Source organism: Hevea brasiliensis, chromosome 8, assembly GCF_030052815.1.
Source record: "Hevea brasiliensis isolate MT/VB/25A 57/8 chromosome 8, ASM3005281v1, whole genome shotgun sequence".
In the NCBI taxonomy this organism is placed as follows: domain Eukaryota; kingdom Viridiplantae; phylum Streptophyta; class Magnoliopsida; order Malpighiales; family Euphorbiaceae; genus Hevea; species Hevea brasiliensis.
The window spans coordinates 8939832-8956145 of record NC_079500.1 but is presented as its reverse complement, the minus strand read 5'-3'; the positions used below and the strand labels follow the sequence as shown (position 1 = coordinate 8956145).

Below are 16314 nucleotides of genomic sequence, written 5' to 3'. Positions count from 1 at the left end.
AGATGACAAAAATATTGTACATTATATCATGGGGTACTTTTGAGAATATTTTATTTAGTAGAGTGGATCCTATACTAGTCGATCCTTTATTTCTGATATTGTCATGATTCTCTAGGTATCCAAATGATGAATATTGGATATTCGGGTAACCTAAAATCAAGAAAAGGTGAGGCCAATAGTTTTTTGGCAACCATTCCGATGCTTAAGTTAGTCCCAATATCAAGATAGCAATCAAACAACATTTCAATTGTGTGTTCAAAAAGAATGTACTTGAGTAGTTGTTATAGCAATTTCGAACTTATTTGCAGCTATACGTCATGGAATAGTGCGATTAATGTGATTCCTAGCCAAGATCATGCTAAGTGTATTCTAAAGCAACTGTCTTGTCTATGCTATTCCGATCTATGGCTCGACTTACCGGTCTTCCGATCACCTATTTGTTGAAACTTCAAATGATCCTGCATATGTGGTCTGACCAATCTCCCAAAGATCAGAGATCTACAGCTTGTAGAACTCTTTGGTTCCCTAATAACAAGATCTAACCCTTGTCAAATCAATAATGGGCACGAGCCATCCCGAACCCTTGTCAACTCCATCACAAGTTAAAATATATGTTAAAATTGTAATTTAATCAAACAAATAAAAGAAATTTGGGAATTTGAAGTTTAAGGTATGAAAATACAAAACTCAATTTAAACAACTAGCTAATTTAATAAAAGACTAAAATTAAGTAAACAAGGTATTGTTAAAGATAACTAGCAAAACAAGATTAACTAAAGCACTTAAAATTAGAATTCAAGCCATAATGGATTAAAAGACTATTCTGGAGTTAGGGGTTCCTATTCAAGTTGATTTGGAATTTTTTCTAAATAGCTCAATTTATGAAATTTATGGGTTTAAAGAAGACTTATTTTTATATCCTTTGAAATCTCTTTCGAGTGAAATAAATAGTATTATAGTTGACGAAATCCTACTTTCGCGGTATTTAGATCAACTAAAACTCATTAAGAACTTTAATTAATCTATAAAACACTCTTAATCCTTAATCTATTTATAAATCTAAGTTAATTAAGTTTAATTTCTTGATTATCTATCAATTGATTTTCTCCTTTTAGTTCTTCAATCAAAGATTAAGAATAATACTTAATGAGGCCCTACACTAAGCATGTCAATAAGCACATAAAAAATGGATTAAACCTCATAAGTTTCATTCAATTGGAAATAACCTAGTTTCAATCCACAAAATCTCCCCAACTACACAATCTAAGAAAACTACTCACAATCCATGTTAATTATAAGAAAATCAAGGTATAGAAGAAGGAATAAAAACATGAAAACAAGCTAAGAACTGAAAAACTTGATTGGTAACAATGAAGAATCTGGTGAAGATGAGCCAAAATTCAAGCTAGACCATGGAGGAAGCTTGAAGATGACTCGTCTTTCTCAACTTCTTCTTCGATTCTTTTGATTCTTTGCGGTTTTTTTTTTTTTTTTAGTTTTTCCTTTCTTTCATCTTGAGGAAAGAATGAGATAAGATGTTTTATATATCCTCTAATAAAAACCTTAGATTAGGCTAAAAATGGATCTTGTGTGAAGTCATTGCACATGTGTAAAAATGCTACATTAGCTGAATTCAGTAAGCATGGCTGTGCAGGTACTTTGATAAACTCATTTTATATAAATATTTTAAGGTAATTTTGCATCCATTTTGCCCTTTTTAGTTTAGTAATTTTATGCTCTTAATGCTTATTTTAGTTAATTTGTTAATTTTAGTTAATTTTGTTAATTTCTCTTCTCAACTCATCAACACTAGGGACACAAAGTATAGTGCCATAACGATATTGGGCACAAATAGCAGATATAGATGCTGGGCACAGGTACCAATTCAAAACAAAAATTAATTTTCATAAATCAATCAAAATCAACAAAAAAAATTCAAATAGCGAATAATAACTGACAGTGCAATTTCAACAGTTTATTTCAATAGTTTCAGAGATTTAATAAGATCAGATCAATCTCAAATCAATTTAGCGTAACACATCTGTAAATTTCATAGTCAGATATCAATAAATATAAAAGACATGAAAGGGCCTGTTTCTGGAATCTTAATAGCTTTAATGCATAGATAATTGACAAAATAAATTATTTAATCAAAATTGGATTAAGATTCAATAATAAAATAAAACTCTAGAAAATTACATATAAAATAATTATTAAAATATTAATTTAAAATTTAATTTAATAACAAATTCAATGCTAAGAAATTTTAAAAGGGACTAAAACAGTGCCATGTATTATAATTACTACTATCCTGGAACCTCCAAAATAATAGCTAGGTTCAATGAAAGAGAAACAAATTCAGCTGACAGAATGAATATTTGAATATGCTACATACTCAAAATATAATAAAATTTAATCAACTAAACTAATTTGATAGACCCATTAAACATAAAAATTTTATTTGAAACCAAAGTTAATAATAATAATAATAATAATAATAATAATAATAATAATAATAATAATAATAATAATAATAATAATAATAATAATGAAGTTAACAAAAATACGTCAGTTTTTAGGAAACTGTAAAAGTAAAGTAAGGAAAGAAAAAAAAAATAATAACTTTAATAAAAAAAAAAATGGGTTTCCACAAATTTATTGTAAAAGTTAGAATAAACGTCAGGAATTCTAGTTTCATATATATATATATATATATATATATATATATATATATATATATATATATATATATATATATATATATATATATATATATATCGGAAAAATCTCTTCTTTAAAATTTTTAATCAAATTTTCTTGAATTTTTGAAATAAAATTAAGTGAAAAGAACAACTATATGATAGAAGCTAAAAATAAAAAAATTATAATATATTAAATTATAATTAATTATTTACAAATTTAAATAAATTAATTTAATTTTTAATTATTTTTATTTAAAAATAAAAGATTATTATTTAAAAAAATTAAAAGAAAAACAAAATTATTATTTAATCCGCCTCTGTTATTAAGAAGGTTAAAAAAATGGGAAACAATCGTATTTAAAGAAATTAGGAAGCCCTAAATATAGAATTATCCTTTTTAAAATTCAAAAAGAAACCAAGAAGATATCCACTCAATTCAATGATTATAGCTTAGTAATTACGAAAAAAGCTTGGCCATGGAGAAGATAGAGAAATTGACATTAAAAATTGTTTAAGTTGATGATTGTATATATTAAATCATATAGCCAAAGATGAATAACATTTTTTTAAAATTTTGTGAAGAAAATTTAGAAGTTAAGGAATGACTGTGAGACACTAATTTAGAGTGATGATAAGTTAAATTTAATTATATATTAATCTATAAATTGGTGATAACATGTCATGGGACATTACATTAAAATTATTATATTGAGACTAAAAATTTTGACTCGAAAAATTATTTATTTTTCTATATATTTTTAGAGATAAATAATTATTTATCCTATTTATTATTGTCTTTAAATGTAATTAGAGATAAATATAGAAATAAATGTATATTTGATATTAATTTAATCTTTAGAGACAAATATATTTGTCTATACTAATAACTTATGGAGAAAAAATTTGTCTCATTTTTCATTTTAATAAATTATATTATTTACCCCTAAATCTATTTTTAAAGACAAATTAAATTGTCCTTAATTGTTTATACTAAAATTTCTGAAGTTACTTTTAGAATAAAAAATTGGCTCTAATAATATTTTCTAAAAATAAATTATCTTTTCATTATATATTAATTTCTTTATATCATTAATTATTAATATAAATAAATTTATTTATCTTTAATAATATAATATTTATTTACTACTATAATTTAAATGAAATTTATTTAAATTACTAAAAATAATAAATATTATTTAAAATAAATAAATATAATTTTTAAAAAATAAATAATAATTAGCAACCCTGTATATAGAGTTCACTTTTTACTTAAAATGTCAAAGGAGGAGGATTACCTTTTATAAAAAAAACTATCACTGCTCAAGTCTTTGAAAAAATAATGTGGGATATCGCTTTTTCTCTTTTTTTTTTTTACAAATTATTATTTTCTTAATTTATGATTTAGAATTTAAAATTTTCATTTATCATATAAATACTTTACCATAATAAAGAACTAATAACATGTTATATTATATAATCAAATTTTATTATTTTATTATGTTACTTGTATATTTTTAAGTACAAATTTAATTAAAAATAATAATTAAAAAATAAATATGTTAATATATGTATAATTAATAAATTCAAATCATCAAAATATTTGTAGTTTAATAAAAAAATGTTTTTATCAAATTTTTAAGTTTTTTTTAAGAAATTAATAACACTTGTTAGTTCAATGATTAATAACAATATGTTAATTAAAAGCTTTAATTATATAGATTAAAAGAAAAAAATATTTTTTTATTTTAATATATGCAAACATAATACAATATAAATATAATTGTGTATGTATTTACATGTTTAATTTTTTAAAAATCACTTATATATATATTGAAAAAGGGAAATTTTTAGAGAAAAGTTTAAAGAAAAAAAAATCCTTAAAGCTTCTTATACAAATAAAGTTAATCTTAATGAATTAGAAACAAATAATATAACATTTAGAGATTAATAAATTTTGCTTCAAAAAATTAATTATTAGAAACGAAAAAATAATACATTTAGAGACTAAGAAGTTTTTACTTTGAAAAATTAATTATTAGAAACAAATAATATAACATTTAGAGACTAATAAATTTTTATCTCAAAAAAGGAGTCATTAGAAATAAATAATATAATATTTAGAGACCAATAAAATTTTACCTCAAATAATGGTTATTACTAACATATTTCTTATTTATCTCAATATATTTGTCTCTAAAAGATAATATTTGTCATGACTCAATTTCTGTGATAGATCGGCACTAGGGCTTGAGTTAACATAAATTCCTTGAAGCCTGTAGTAAGCATAACTATCTCTGACCTGACCATCAAGCCCAATAAGGTAGCCCAATTTCAAGAAAATAAATGGATAGAGTTCGACTATAAATTAGACCATCCAACGGGGAGCATTAACTTACCGGATTAGTAAATAAATAAAATCAATAATACAGGGAACTCAACTCACCCTCACAATTCTCAAACCACAATTATCAAAATTTGGGAGTTCAGCTCCCTCCATCATCAATTGTAAATATTTCATATATCTATATAATCTCACATAATTAATTTTATAATTTCAGAACTAAATTATTACAACTCGAATAAAAAAAATATAACTATTGGTCCATGCAGAGTTCTAAATTTAAATAAAAGGCAATAAAAGTCAATCAAAATATTTTCTGCTTAAAATCATAATAATAGCATAAAAAATGATTGAAAATAACAATTATTGAAATTTAATGGTAAAATTAAATATATCTAAAAATATACGTTGCATATTTTTGTCAAACTGGACTTAGATCATCCATGGATCAGATATAGTTGAATGCCTATGTTAAATTTTTCCTAATTTGTTAATAAAAAAAATTATTATAATAAAATTACTCAATTTTAATTTTTTACAGTTTATATACTTAACAAGACTAGGTTTTTTTTTAAAATTTTATCTAATATATATTTTATTAAATTTATGATAAAATAAATTATTAATTACATAATACACGAGATTATAACTAAAAAAAATATTTGCTATTGTCAAATAAATATGACTTTGGAAATATTTTAAAAAAAGTCGATAGATTTTTAAAGTCAAAATATTTTGTCAATGAAAAATTAATTTCCCTTCCTCAAATACTTTTATAAATATATCTAATTAAAAGAAAAAAAAAGATTTGACTAAGATTTTTAAGAGACCATGATTTCTCTCTCTCTAAAAATCTTTTTCCTTTTCGTCATCTTTGTTCTCCTCCACTTATTTTTTCTTCACTCCACCTCTTTTTTCTAACATTTAGGTAATCAATGGAGCCATTTTCTTACTTTTAATGCTGAACCCTCCTCTTTTCTTCCCCTTCTTATTTCTTTTATTTTCTACGATTTTGTGTTAATAATGATCTCTTATTTGGAGCACATCTCTATTTATTGCCTTAACTTTTTAAAATTCATATATTAATTTATATGAATTAGAATTTTATGTGATTTGTTGATTAGTTATTTTGTTGGTAGTAAAAAAAAAAAGACAAAATTTTATTTTCAAAAGCATATTTTATTTTATTAATTATAATCGCAGACTCACAAAAAAAAAAATTAAATAATGACTAAAAGTTAAAATCAAGTGAAATTTGCTTTCCATCGTTTCATTAATAATTATCCATTTTTGGGAATAGGATAATATATCTATGTACATAATTGATCAGATGTCACACTCAACTTTTAAATAGTTTTTGAATTTAATTGAAATTTACTCACTTTTATTAATTTGAGATTAAGACGTAATAACTGCTGAATTTAATTTAATTTTAAATATAGAATAGAATAATTTTAAAATAATTTAAATATTACTAAATTAAATATTATTGACTTAAATTTTTAATTTTTTAATTTTGAGCATTTCATAAATATGATATCTAAAATAAATTTTAATTAATAATTAAAATTATCATAATAATATAATAAAATTTTCAAATTTTAATTGTTTTTTATATCTATTATCACTATAATATAATTCAAATTTTAATAATATTTTTTTAACATCATTATATATATATATATATATATATATATATATATATATATATATATATATATATAAGTTTAGTAAATTGTCCTTTTAGCTGATTTACAATTTTTTAAAAATTATTTAATGCAAATATTCAACGATTGCAAGCGTTCGTGTTGCATTCGTTCACGTGTGAGAGCCCACACGTAGAATGAGATATTATTGGAGGAAGATGTCAAGATTTATCTTGTAAAAGAGCAGCTGCTGGCAGTAGCCGTCTCAAAACACAGGAGAGGAATGGATTACATGTACAGTGTCCTTGTTTGCTCAACTCTTTTCTTATCACTAGCTCTGGTTCTGTGCCTAAATGGAAAACAGTGGGGAAAGGGAACCAAGAACCTGCCTCCAGGGCCTCCAGGATGGCCACTTTTGGGCAATATTTTCGATCTTGGAACCGTGCCCCATCAAACTCTACAGGAGCTGAAGTTGAAGTATGGACCTGTGCTCCGGTTAAGACTAGGATCCATGGAAACGGTAGTGATACAGTCGACCAAGGCTGCGGCGGAGCTGTTCAAGAATCACGATGCCAGCTTCTGTGATCGTAAGTGTCTTGATGTATTAACGAGTCATAACTTCAGAGATGGGTCACTTGCAGTTGGCCAGTTTAGCCCATACTGGCGCATGCTTAGGCGTCTTTGCTCGATAGAAATGATGACCAATAAGCGAATCAATGAGACAGCCTCCATGCGGCGAAAGTGTATTGATCAAATGATAAGGTAACAGAAAATTTTAAGGGGCATTTAATTTTGACAATTGATTGTTATTATATTTATCATACATATAACAGATTTATCAACTAATTTCTCATAATTTTGATTTCATTATAGTCAATGAATATGACGAATTCGTTGTACATATAATAAATTTACTAAATAATTTCTTGTAATATTGAGCGTTGAATAACACTTTTTCTATGTGAATTAGCTTCGTAATGGTCAATTTACAAATTTAACTGTTAATGCTTTTTTTTTTTTTTTCTGGGTTTTGATATAATTATACTATTTTTAGAGATGGACTTTAATGCTATCATCTTATTTTGTGCCTTTTTTTTTTTTGTATGATCACCTTCAAATCTCTCATTCTTAGCTACAGTTGCTGTTTTGCAACGATCTGTCTTGAATTTTTTAGAATTGGCAGCTATTACTTTCTTTAAAACACTCATATTTTATCTAGCTTATATGATATGCTTTTAAATATATACCTCTTATATAATAAAATGGTGAAAACCAATTCAATGCACATAGTTCAAATGCTTTTTTTTTTTTTAGTAAAAAGAAAAAAAGTGGATATAATAATTCATCCTATGGGAATGTTCGCTAGGAGTATTGAAGATAATGCAGTAGCTGCAAATGCAAGGGGAGAATCAATCGCAGTGAATTTACCTCGCTATCTCTTCATAATGGCATTTAACGTAGTTGGGAACCTCATGCTGTCACAAGACCTTTTGGATTCGCAAAGTAAAGAAGGGTATGAATTTTTTCAAACCCTGGGAAAGATTTTAGTGTGGGCAGGGAAGCCAAACGTAGCAGACTTTTTTCCATTCTTCAAATGGTTAGATCCACAAGGACTAAAGAAGAACATGTTGAAAGACATGGGACGAGCATTGGAGATTATTGAAGGGTTTGTGAAAGAGAGGATTGAGAAGCACAAACCGAATGAGGAGAAGGCTAAGGACTTTCTAGACACATTGTTGGAATTTGAAGGCGACGGAAAAGATTGGCAGGAGAAGATCCCATATGAAAAAATCATCATAATCATAATGGTAAGCACATTAACATCATAATTAACTACATTTTGGATTAAAATTAATTAATTTTGTTTGCGTTTAATCTTGAAGGAAATGTTTGTTGCTGGGTCAGAGACTACAAGCACAGTAATAGAATGGGTCATGGCAGAGTTACTTCGCAAACCTGAAGCCATGAGAAAGGTTAAAGAAGAACTCAATGAAGTTGTTGGAGTAAATAGAAATGCTGAAGAAAGTGACATAGAGAAGCTGCCATATTTGCAAGCTGTTTTGAAGGAAACACTACGGTTGCATCCTCCAGTTCCTTTACTCGTTCCAAGAAACACAATACAAGATACAAATTTCATGGGGTACCACATACCCAAAGATACTCAAGTTCTTGTGAATGTATGGGCAATAGGAAGAGATCCAGATTCTTGGGAAGATCCATTGTCCTTTAGGCCTGAGAGATTTCTTGGTTCAAGTATTGACTACAAAGGGCAAAATTTTGAGCTACTTCCATTTGGATCAGGAAGGCGGATTTGTGTAGGTATGTTATTGGCTCAACGAATAGTTCTCCTTGGTCTGGCATCTTTAATTCACTGTTTTGACTGGGAACTTGAGAAGGATTTAACCCCTGAAACCTTAGATATGAGAGAAAGGATTGGGATATCAGTGAGAAAGCTTGTGCCTTTGAATGTCATACCCAAGAGACGTCCAAGGAAAGTGACTACCTGAAGAATATATATATATATATATATATATATATATATATATATATATATATTTCAAGTTTAGTTTACATAGGAGGAGCATCTCCTAATAATTTAGGATCCTCTACATAGATTGTGTTGTTGTGTAATGTATTGTATGAACAAGAATAAATATCATGAACTTAAATAATCATTTATTTCTTTGAAGTTTTTAATTAATTTTTGAATTAGTTTTCACCATTTTATTATATATAAAGGCTAGTATTGCAATTTCAGCTATTATTGTGAAAAGCAGCACCTTAAATATATGAAAATTCTCGTTTAAACTCAATTTACTATAAACTCAAAATATAAATACGTGAGATCATATATTTAATAAATGGGTCTCACAATATATTTTGTGTCTTAGTTTCATGGTAGACCAAGTTTAGGCAAGAAAAATCCTTAAATAAGTTTGTTAGAGATCATTTAAAATTAATTTTAATTTAAATTTTAACATATTTTAATTACAAAAATTTCAAACAATTTTTTTAAATTACTTTTAAACGGTATTTAAAATATTGCTTTTTTTTTTCAAAAATTAGATTGAAGCCACAATCCTATATACAAGTTGTATAAGTTGTTTTACTAATATATTTAAAGTAAATCTTATAAGCAAGGTAAAATACAAGGGGAATTTACCCATTGTATTTTAACTTTGATGTTTGTTTCATTTTTATCCATAATTTCAAATTGTTTCAATAAAATTATTCAACTTTAATTTTATTTCAGAAAAAGTTCCTTTAACCTATTATATTAGGCTTCCAAGTTGTCAAAAAAAAATTATTATTTTGGCCCACTCTTTCTTCTCTTTTCCCCTTTCTTACATTCTTGATAGTCAAATTAATTCATGATTATTTATTAATAAAATTGTTTTATTTTTTGTTTGTTAAATTTACTAACAAAATCTTTTTGTTTTCAATAAATTTTATTTCTTATTTATTTATAAAATTATTTGTTAGTTTATCTTTCCTTTCTATTTATTACTGATTTGTTATTTATTATAATTAATTTAACTAATGTTAATTTAAATTTTATTAAATTAATTATTTATTTTACCAAGACCAATTATAAAAGAGATGACAAAAATATTGTACATTATATCATGGGGTACTTTTGAGAATATTTTATTTAGTAGAGTGGATCCTATACTAGTCGATTCTTTATTTCTGATATTGTCGTGATTCTCTAGGTATCCAAATGATGAATATTGGATATTCGGGTAACCTAAAATCAAGAAAAGGTGAGGCCAATAGTTTTTTGGCAACCATTCCGATGCTTAAGTTATCCGAATATCAAGATATTAATCAAACAACATTTCAATTGTGTGTTCAAAAAGAATGTACTTGAGTAGGTGTTATAGCAATTTCGAACTTATTTGCAGCTATACTTCATGGAATAGTACTATCAACGTGATTCCCAGCGAAGATCATGCTAAGTGTATTCTAAAGCAACTGTCTTGTCTATGCTATTCTGATCTATGGCTCGACTTATCGGTCTTCCGATACTGAGCACAAATAGCAGATACAGATGCTGGGCACAGGTACCAATTCAAAACAAAAATTAATTTTCATAAATCAATTAAAATCAATAAAAAATTTTCAAATAGCGAATAATAACTGACAGTGCAATTTCAACAGTTTATTTCAATAATTTCAGAGATTCAATAAGATCAGATCAATCTTAAATCAATTTAGCATAACACATCTGTAAATTTCATAGTCAGATATCAATCAATATAAAAGACATTAAAGGGCCTGTTCCTGGAATCTTAATAGCTTTAATGCAGAGATAATTGGCAAAATAAATTATTTAATCAAAATTGGATTAAGATTCAATAATAAAATAAAACTCTAAAAAATCACATATAAAATAACTGTTAAAATATTAATTTAAAATTTAATTTAATAACAAATTCAATGCTAAGAAATTTTAAAAGGGACTAAAACAGTGCCATGTACTATAATTACTACTCTCCTGGAACCTCCAAAACAATAGCTAGGTTTAATAAAAAAGAAACAAATTCAGCTGACAGAATGAATATTTGAATCTCTTACATACTCAAAATATAAGAAAATTTAATCAACTAAACTAATTTGATAGAGCTATTAAATATAAAAATTTTATTTGAAACCAAAGTTAATAATAATAATAATAATGAAGTTAACAAAAATACGTCAGTTTTAGGAAACTGTAAAAGTAAAGTAAGGAAAGAAAAAAAAAATATAATAATAATAACTTTAATAAAAAAAAAAAAATTGGGTTTCCACAAATTTATTGTAAAAGTTAGAATAAACTTCAGGAATTCTAGTTTCATATATATATATATATCGGAAAAATCTCTTCTTTAAAATTTTTAATCAAATTTTCTTGAATTTTTGAAATAAAATTAAGTGAAAAGAACAACTATATGATAGAAGCTAAAAATAAAAAATTATAATATATTAAATTATAATTAATTATTTACAAATTTAAATAAATTAATTTAATTTTTAATTATTTTTATTTAAAAATAAAAGATTATTATTTAAAAAAATTAAAAGAAAAACAAAATTATTATTTAATCCGCCTCTATTATTAAGAAGGTAAAAAAAATGGGAAATAATCGTATTTAAAGAAATTAGGAAGCTCTAAATATAGAATTATCCTTTTTAAAATTCAAAAAGAAACCAAGAAGATATCCACTCAATTCAATGATTATAGCTTAGTAATTACGAAAAAAGCTTGGCCATGGAGAAGATAGAGAAATTGACATTAAAAATTGTTTAAGTTGATGATTATATATATTAAATCATATAGCCAAAGATGAATAACATTTTTTTAAAATTTTGTGAAGAAAATTTAGATGTTAAGGAATGACTGTGAGACACTAATTTAGAGTGGTAATAGGTTAAATTTAATTATATATTAATCTATAAATTGGTGATAACATGTCATGGGACATTACATTAAAATTATTATGTTGAGACTAAAAATTTTGACTCAAAAAATTATTTATTTTTCTATATATTTTTAGAAAGAAATAATTATTTGTCTCATTTATTATTGCCTTTAAGTGTAATTAGAGATAAATATAGAAATAAATGTATATTTGATATTAATTTAATCTTTAAAGACAAATATATTTGTCTATACTAATAACTTATAGAGAAAAAAATTGTCTCATTTTTCATTTTAATAAATTATATTATTTGCTCCTAAATCTATTTTTAAAGACAAATTAAATTGTCCTTAATTGTTTATACTAAAATTTCTGAAGTTACTTTTAGAATCAAAAAAATTTGTCTCTAATAATATTTTCTAAAAATAAATTATCTTTTCATTATATATTAATTTCTTTATATCATTAATTATTAATATAAATGAATTTATTTGTCTTTAATAATATACTATTTATTTACTACTATAATTTAAATGAAATTTATTTAAATTACTAAAAATAATAAATATTATTTAAAATAAATAAATATAATTTTTAAAAAATAAATAATAATTAGCAACCCCATATATAGAGTTCACTTTTTACTTAAAATGTCAAAAAATGAGCATTACCTTTTATAAAAAAAACTATCACTGCTCAAGTCTTTGATAAAATAATGTGAGAATAAGGTAGCCCAATTTCAAGAAAATAAACAGACAGAATCCGACTATAAATTAGACTATCCAACGGAGAGTATTAACTTACCGGATTAGTAAATAAATAAAATCAATAATATGGGGAACTCAACTCATCATTGCAATCCTCAAACCACAAATATCAAAATTTGGGAGTTCAGCTCCCTCCATCATCAATTGTAAACATTTCATACATCTATATAATCTCACATAATTAATTTTACAACTTCAGAACTAAGTTGTTACAACCTAAACAAAAAAAATACAACTATTGGTCCATGCAGAGTTCTAAATTTAAATAAAAGACAATAAAGTCACTTGTCGCATAAGGAAAAATAATTGAATAAGGGTGAGCGTTCGACTCAAAGAGTAAGATATTGATTTTAAATATAATTTTTATAACTAACTAAGTCTAATGTATTCCTATGTATAAAATGTAACATGTTTATATAATTCAAACAATTCAACCAATATTTGCACAAAAGATAATTTGGAGTACACACGCACCCATGTATCACATTAATACATATATGAGAGCTGATCTCCTATATAGCTTTCTTAATCCAATGCTTGCCAGCGAAGTTAACTTAAGTAGGACTTTCGCTTAGTAATTCATATGCGGGGATCAGCGAGATCAACTCAAAGCTGTGTTCATCTTGACTTATCCATACATAAGGAGTGGGTCCTAGTGAGTCAAGCTCTAGCTGCGACTATCCATCCTACCCATATCCATATCCACATACTACTCATGCCAACACACACACAGAGGTCCAAGTTATCTTAAGGCGATATCCACAAATAAATTCAATAACATGTGCAACAAAGGAGCATGCCTAGTATTTAACTAATTATATATATACATATAAGAGAATACATGAGTATGCCTTGAATATAAATTAATAATATTGAAATTACAAATAAAATCAATATCAACTCACAGGGCAACCCAAAGCTTATTGGTTCTGCTGACAAGAAGAAAATTGTTGATTTGGATTACCAAAACAAACATATCAAATAACTATCAATAATAGACCAACAATAATTAATTAAAGAAACAAAAGACTTTCTAGATTTTTGTCGAAAATTCGGCAGAGTTTCCCTATACCTAGGACCTAACCTCCCTGTAAGAAAAATCTCATTTATATTTTAACAATCCAAAGGCCTCAAACCCATAACAGAACACAACACAATGCCCATTTGGGGCCTACAAGCATCCTAAGCTACGTCCAAAACTCTAATTTCCAGCTCAGTTCTGAACTCCTCTACGATCCAATTAAAAAAACAATCTCAAAAGCTCTTAGTAAAATATCATGATATAAGTATAATCAAGTTAATTAATAAAACTTTAATTCTATATTAAATTTCTAATGAACATTTGACAGTATTCCCTCTTAAAATTGAACTAAATTTTTTGTAACAGAACTCTAATCCACCATTCAATAATTATATCAACTTAACTCAAATTTTTAACTTATATCTTTATACAATTATTAATTCCAACACTTTATACTCAAATCTAAATTAGAATATTCTACAATATATCCATATCACTAAAAATCTAACTAAATATTTATATTTATTTCCCAAAAATATTCCACAATGACTTAAAAATTTATTAAACACTATATACTATCTCAAAATAATTTTAGTTCTATCAAAATAATATATTCAATTTAACCTAATCCTTAATACCAAAATTGGCAATTTGTTCATTCAAATTTATATAAAATGTTCTAACTGTTAGATAAATTTCAAATTTTAACTATATGTTCAAGACATCCAAATACAACATCAGTAAAAATTTTAGCATTAAATTATCTCTACATCATGAGATATCAAAATATCTATTAAACCCCTCAAATTTTGAATTTTTCAGAATAGCTCTTACTCAAATAAATCATACAAAATAGTTTATATCTCACAAACTATAAGTTCAAAATTCACCAAATTTTAACACAACAGCCCCAATATCCTAAAGATCATCTCTACCAAATTTCATAATTTTCTAAGCATCCGAACTATTTATTTTTCTCAAATTTTTGTAGCCAAAATTTAGAATTCCAAATGCAGACAGCCTATGTTTAACATTTTATTTCTCCAAATCCAACCATTGAAAAATTACCAAATTTTAACTATAACTTCTACACATATAAACCTCAACCACTGAAAAATGACCAAATTTTAACTATAACTTCTACACATATAAACCTCAAACATATTCAAAAATCAACGGTGAAAGATGCACCAAACTCACCTGGACGTAAGATAAAATTGCTACCCCTGCTCAATCCCTATTTCTGCTCCTATTCATCATTTTTCTCCCTTTCTCTCAATAATTTCTTGCTTTTCAGACCACTCTCTCTCTTTTTCCATTGCCAGTGTCCATCCTTGCTAGAGAAACCTAAAAAATCCAGCCATTTTTCCTTCTTCTTCTTCCCCTTCTTTCTTTCTTTCTTTCTTTTCCTTTCTTCTTTCCTTTACCAATACTCCTTTCTTCCTTTTGCTATTTTTTTTTTTTTAAATGTGGCCAGCTGTTCCACTTTAAGAGGAAAAGTTTAATTTGGTCCTTGATCTTTCCAAAAGTCCATATTACACCCAAAAATTCAAATCTTCACTTATAAATCAAATTTCCAAATTTAACTTTCTTCCAACAAACATTATAAATGTTATTTCTATTTCTAATAGCAACCATATTTAACATTTTCACAAAAATTGGGATGTTACAATATTTTACTAGTGAGAATTTTAATGCATATTTATAATACAAACTAAAGTTGATAGAAGGTGCTAATATAATTACGTAAATTAAAGGTGTGACGCCCCTTACCCGTCTACTATATAGCCAGCAAGAAGTGCCACATTCGGTGCCGGAGTACCCTATCTTGTCTTATCATGTCCATTGTAAATTTTAATATCATTTAAAAACAGGTAATCTACGTGTAGAATTTTTTTTTTTTGTGCAACTTGTTTCTGTGGAGACCCAAACAAAGCCTCCTCTATTTTGTTAGCATCTGACGGGTTCCACTAATTACCCATTAACATGTTCATATTCATTTCACACATTTCCATATCATATTCTATTGTATTATATCATTCACAATTATTTATGAGATCTCAAAAGGGTATCAGCTATTGCATTCATATAGAAATTCATAGATAATAATTTATAAGTTTACTTACAATCTCAAAGTTTAATTACAATCCAAAATGAAATACATCATGTGATTATGTACAATGAACAAAAGAATAAAATCTAGACATACATGGGCCCTGCCAACAAAATTACAACTGTCGAAGTGATTAGTAGACATGATAAATCTGATCAGCCTCTGTATGAGCACTACTGGTGCTGTTGTTGCTGGGACTGGTCTCCAGTACCTACGCGATGGAAAACCAACGCGCTAAGCATAACGCTTAGTGGTGCATAATTTATAATAACAATAACTAAACAATTGGAATAATAATTCTATATGGCAATTCATAATTTCT

General features: G+C 25.9%; 1 protein-coding gene across 1 annotated transcript; it reads left to right on the top strand.

Annotated features, from left to right (window-relative positions):
* Positions 1-6886: 6886 nt before the first annotated feature.
* Positions 6887-9390, top strand: LOC110662071 (iridoid oxidase-like). The gene is made up of 3 exons (XM_021820942.2): positions 6887-7451; positions 8056-8497; positions 8573-9390. Exons 1-3 carry the CDS (start codon positions 6973-6975, stop codon positions 9194-9196), a joined length of 1545 nt encoding a protein of 514 aa, XP_021676634.2. The 5' UTR covers positions 6887-6972; the 3' UTR covers positions 9197-9390.
* Positions 9391-16314: the final 6924 nt, after the last annotated feature.